This window comes from Hyperoodon ampullatus, assembly GCF_949752795.1.
Source record: "Hyperoodon ampullatus genome assembly, chromosome: 10".
NCBI lineage: Eukaryota > Metazoa > Chordata > Mammalia > Artiodactyla > Ziphiidae > Hyperoodon > Hyperoodon ampullatus.
In genome coordinates, this window is record NC_136923.1 from 97,916,227 (window position 1) to 97,922,226 (window position 6,000).

General features: G+C 36.4%; 1 protein-coding gene across 4 annotated transcripts in view; it reads left to right on the top strand.

Annotated features, from left to right (window-relative positions):
• The window catches only part of MAK (male germ cell associated kinase), a gene marked incomplete at both ends in the record, with an annotated part of 41,879 nt that extends 40,398 nt beyond the window's left edge, over positions 1-1,481 (top strand). For all 4 annotated transcript variants that reach the window (XM_079713377.1, XM_079713378.1, XM_079713379.1 and 1 more), the window contains one exon: positions 1,327-1,481. In XM_079713377.1, coding sequence (XP_079569503.1) covers positions 1,327-1,481 — 155 coding nt within the window. The remainder of the gene's footprint in view (positions 1-1,326) is intronic.
• Between the last annotated feature and the right edge of the window lie 4,519 nt (positions 1,482-6,000).

Here is a 6,000-nt window from a genome sequence, read left to right on the forward strand (position 1 = left end):
CATAGTGTGAAAAGATATTTAAATCCCAAACAGAAAGACGGAACATCAGAGAGAACAGCTCTGATACCTAGCTCCCAGTTTGAAGTGAGGAAGGGGTGAAGGAGGGACTGAGGATATTAAAGTTTTCTCTGCAATGATTTACTGCTTTGTCATGTGACATGTTCAAGCAATCTGAGCTTACAAATTGTTCAGGTAACAAATGTCTAACACATTAAAATTTTCACAAAATTTTAATCAGCCAATACATGTATGAATAAAACAAACCTTGTGATGAAAGGTTTGGGATCCTAAGAATGGCTCACTTTTCAAAGGGATTCTGTTATCATCCATCGATTTCCCAATAAAACATGAAGTTTCTTGACTCCAAAAACCACATTTTCATGTTTCAAGAGAAACCTGCTATGTGACCCCATCTGTGTGGCTCCATGAAGCCAGAGCTTTACAGGATTCACAATTTTGAATACATTTTCTGTAGTGATACTGTGTTCAGATATTATTTAGATGTAACCACAGTGGGATTTTAAACAGTCACTGACACTGTGGGTACTGCCCATTGAACTTAAACCAAGGAGTTGTTCTTGGTCATCCAAGCTGGTATCACCTATCAAAATATGATGGGCACTTCAGTGAGCCCAAATAAGAAACAGTAGCAGTGTCAGAACTATAAACCAGAAATTATGGCTCTTAAGCTGCTGAAAACGCTAACTGGTGTCAGCATAATACTACAATAGAATTTTTGGCTTATATATATATATATTTTAAAAACCTTAGAGACCACTGAATTAATCTTTTAAAGACAAATTCAGTTTTTCGGACTTCCCTGGAGGCGCAGTGGTTAAGAATCCGCCTGCCAACACAGGGGACACGGGTTCGAGCCCTGGTCTGGGAAGATCCCACATGCTGCGGAGCAACTAAGCCCGTGCGCCACAACTCCTGAGCCTGCGCTCTAGAGCCCGTGCGCCACAACTCCTGAGCCTGCGCTCTAGAGCCCATGAGCCACAACTACTGAGCCTGTGCTCTAGAGCCCACGAGCCACAGCTACTGAGCCCATGCACCGCCACTACTGAAGCCCGCACGCCTAGAGCCCATACTCCGCAACAAGAGAAGCCACCGCAGTGAGAAGCCCGGGCACTGCAACGAAGAGCAGCCTCCGCTCGCCGCAACTAGTGAGAAAGCCCGCGTGCAGCAATGAAGCCCTAACACAGCCAAAAATAATATTTTTTAAAAAAGATAAATTCAGATTTTCCCCCATAAAATGAACTGCTTTATTTTGAATTTAATAATCATCTGAATAAAATTCTAATTTCTGATTCTGCTTTCTTTCAGAATATCCCTGGAACACAAAAACTGGTCGGGGGCAGTTTTCAGGACCTACTTATAATCCTACAGCCAAGAATCTAAATATTGTGAACCGTGCGCAGCCAGTCTCCTCCGTGCACGGGAGGACAGACTGGGTGGCCAAGTACGGAGGCCACCGATAGGAGTCTGGTGTGAAGTCCCACAGCATTGCTTCAGAGTCTGTGCAAGTCCCCTGACCCCGGGAAATGTCTACAGATGTCTATTTCTACTGAGTTCTGGAAGAAATATGTAATAGTGGGTACTCTGAAGAGCAAAACTCATCTCCTGTTTTCTTTCCTTCCTAGAAATGAAATGCATTTTCTGAGCATAACTGCCCACAGTGCTGATATATGGGTAGGACTTTACAAAGTACTGAATAAACTATTTGCCAAAGTGTCAAGTATTTGATATACAAATTAATAGATACTAAGTACAATAAGAAGCTTTTTTAAAAAATGTCTCCAGAAATAAGTGTTCAGAGTGTTTTATATTTACCCAAACTATTTAATATCTCATTGTTTAGCCTCAGAGGTTTGTTCTGTTTTGGGTTTTTATAGCAGTTACATAGATGTCTGTGGACTGTCAGTTACGGTTCTTATTTGGCCAAGGTTCTACTCTACCATTTTGGCAATGATTATCATTTTTCCATTTTGGAATTATGGAAGCAATGATAATTCTAATCTAAAGCAGGACATCTTTCTTAGAAATAAATTTCTTTAACATAGAGATGTCAAAATCACATCACCTGATTTTAGTGAAGAAAGAGTCGATTGTTCGATTTTGATCACTACAACTGCTATGAATTCGTGGTGACTATCAAACCCAATGGCTTGATGACTTCCAAATTAACCAAGTCAAGGTTCTGTCATCTTCACATCAAGTGTGCTCATCAGACTTTCAAAATACATTGTTTCCGTATTCCCACGAGGCACAAAGATGAAGTATACCAGCTCGTTCCCCAAAGCAAACTCTTGCTGCTGCTGCAGACAGATCACTGACTCAGCTCTGACCTTCACACTTGCTCTGAAGAGCAAATGCATTCAGTTGCTTTCACAGTGATTTCACTTACTACATATTTTCTTAGTTTTATTTCTAAATTGGTAGTTAAAATAGACATTTTGAACTTAGGACTACTCTATTCAAGCATGTCATTTTACAGACTAGATATTCTTTTTAAAGAATAATGTTATCAAACTGCTTATTTTTTATGTATTTTATGACTTTGTAACAAATGCTAATGTAATTGGTATCATCTTGTGGACATTATACAAAGGCATAGTAAGAACGTGGTATTTTTTGTACAGAAGATTCAGCTCACCTTCTTGAAAAATGTTAAAATCTAAAGAGTAATTTATGTTAGTGGTAATGGTTATATATATGTGTGTACAGTTTTAATTAATGTCTCAAAGCAAAAATATTCTTTTGTGTTGCTGGGAAACTTTTAAACTCCAAATAGCTATTAAAATTAATATGGTTAACTAGTGTGTTTTCCTTACATTGTTAAACTTTATACTTATACTCTGAGGCCTTTTTTTGTTGTTAATTAGTCAACATTTTTCTTAGCAGTTTTAAGTTTACAGAAAATTTGATTGGAAAGTACAGAGTTTCCACGTACCCCCTCATCTCCCCCCTCCTCAATTTTCCCTATTATAAATATCTTGCATTAGTGTGGTACATTTGTCACAACTGATGAACCAATACTGATTCACCGTTATCAGTTAAAGGCCGTAGATTACATTAGGGTTCTCGTTCTGTGTTGTACATTCTGTGGGTTTTGCCGACATGTATAATGCCATGTATCCACCAATACAGTATCACACAAAACAGTTTCACTGCCCTAAAGATCCTCTGTGCTCTACCCAGTCATCCCTCCCTCCCTCCCTGCAAACCTCTGGCAACCACTGATCTTTTTTTTTTTATTATCTCCATAGTTTTTCCTTTTCCACAATGTCATATAGTTGGAATTTCGAAGTATACAGCCTTTTCAGTTTGGCTTCTTTCACTTAGTAATGTGCATTTAAAATTCCTCCGTCTTTTCTTGGCTTGATAGCTCATTTCTGTTTATCACTGAAGAGTATTCCATTGTCTGTATGTATCTTATTTATCCATTCACCAACTGAAGGACATTTTGGTTGTTTCCAAGTACGGGCAATTATGAATAAAGCTGCTATAAACATTCATGTACATGTTTTTGTGTGGACATCGGTTTTCACTTCACTTGATTAATTGCTGGATCATATGGTAGGAGTATGTTTTGTAAGAAAGCACCAAACTGCTTTCCAAAGTGACTGTGCCATTTTGCATTCCCACCAGCAATGAGTGAGAGTTCCTGTTGCTCCACATCCTCACCAGCATTTGGTGTTGTCAGTGTTTTGGATTTTGGCTGTTCTAGTGTGTAGTAGTATCTTGTTATTTTAATTTGCAATTACCTAATGACATAGGATGTGAAGCATCTATTCACATGCTTATCTGCCATCTGTATATCTCCCTGCTGTCTATTCCGATCTTTTGCCCATTTTAAAATTAGTTTGTTTTCTTATTGTTGAATTTAAACAGTTCCTTGTGTATTTTGAATAACAGACCTTTATCAGTTGTCTTTTGCAAATCTTACCTCCAGTCCCCGTGACTTGTCTTTTCATTCTCTTAAGGTCTTCTGTAGAGCAAAAGTTTTTAATTTAAATGAAGTCCAGCTTACCAATTTTTTATTTCATGGATCATGCTTCTGGGGTTGTATCTAAAAAGCTATCACCAAACCCAAGGTCACCTATGATTTTCTCCTATATTCTAGAGTATTACAGTTTTGCATTTTACATTTAGCTCTATGATCCATTTTGAGTCAATTTTTCTGAAAGGTATATCATCTGTCGCAGATTCTTTTTCATGTTGATGTCTATTGTCCAGCGTCGTTTGTTGAAAGGACTGTTTTCTCCACTGAACTGCCTTTGCTAATTTGTCAAAGATCAGTTGACTGTATTTGTGTGCATCTATTTCTGGGCTCTCTATTCTGTTCCACTGATCTCTGTGTGTATTCTCTCACCAATATCACACTGTCTTGATTACTATAGCTTTATAGAAGTCACCTAAGTCAGTCCCTCAACTTTGTTTCTCTCCTTCAATAGTGTTGGCTATTTTGGGTCTTTTACTGCTTCATATAAACTCTAGAATCAGTTTGCCAATATCCACAAAATAACTGGATTTTTGACTCAGATTGCAGTGAACAAGCAATACAGATCAAGGTGGGAAGAACTGACATCTTGACACTCTTGGGTCTTCCCACCCATGTACATGGACTATCGCTCTATTTTTTTTTTTTTACATCTTCTTGGACTTCTTTCATCAGTGTCTTGTCATTTTCCTCATATAGATCTTACACATATTCGTTGGATTTATACCTGTTTATTTTAGTGCTAATGCAATTTTTAATTTCAAATTTGAATTGTTCATTGCTTGTAAATAAGAAAGCAAATGACTTTTCTATATTAAAGTTGTATCCTAATTCCTGTTATAATCACTTATTAAATCCAGGAGTTTCTTTGTTGATTCTTTGAAATTTTCTACATAGACAATCATGTCATCTGCAAACAAAAACAGTTTTATTCTTCATTCCCAATCAGCATACTTTTTATTTCTTTTTCTTTCTTATTGAACTAGCCAGGACTTCCAGTACAATGCTGAATAGAAGTGGTAGGAGTGAACATCCTTGCCTTGTTCCTGATCTCAGCAGGAAAACATCTAGTTTCTCCCCATTAAGAAAGATGTTAGCTGTAGGGTTTTTGGTTTTTTTAATAGATTTTCTTTATCAAGTTGAAGACATTCTTCCCTATTTTGCTGAGAGTTTTTATTATGAATGGTGTTAGATTCTGTCAAATACTTTTTGTGCATCTACTGATAATCACTGATCATACAATTTTTTTTCTTTAGCTTGTTGACGTGATGGACTATATTAATTGATTTTCAAATGCTGAACCAGCTTTGTATACCTAGAATAAATCCCACTTGATCATATTATGTAATTCTCTGTATACATAGTTGGATTGGATTTGCTAATATCTTGTTGAGGATTTCTGCATCTATATTCATATGTTCATATATATATATATATATATAGAGAGAGAGAGAGAGAGAGAGAGAGAGAGAGAAAGAGAAAGACAAACTTTTCTCTAAATTTGAAAATTTTGAAAATCAAATGTTAAAACAACATAAATATGTGAAGCAAAGATTAACCACAAATACAAGAAGAAACTGACATAACCACAGAGTGGGAGGTTTTTCTTAGAAAACAGATCTAGAGGCCTTAAAATAAGTACATGAGTAACACAGTAAACAAAATTTACCCACCATACATACTATATAGAACTTTGATCAATAAGGCAAAATACTATACATGTAACATGCACAAAAAATTGACCTTATGTTAGGCCAAAAAGAAAATCTCAAATTCTCAAATGTTGAAATATGTAAGCCACAACTTCTTTCCACAGTTTAATAAAAGTAGAATAAAAAAGTATGCCTCCAAAATCATCCACTTAAAAATTCAAAAACATTGTTCTAACCACTACAAAGTCAAACGGGAAAATCAAAAATGAAATAAACATCCTTTAGAAATGGACAATGACAGACTTCTGTATTAAAACCTATAAAACTCAGTCAAAATAGATCTCA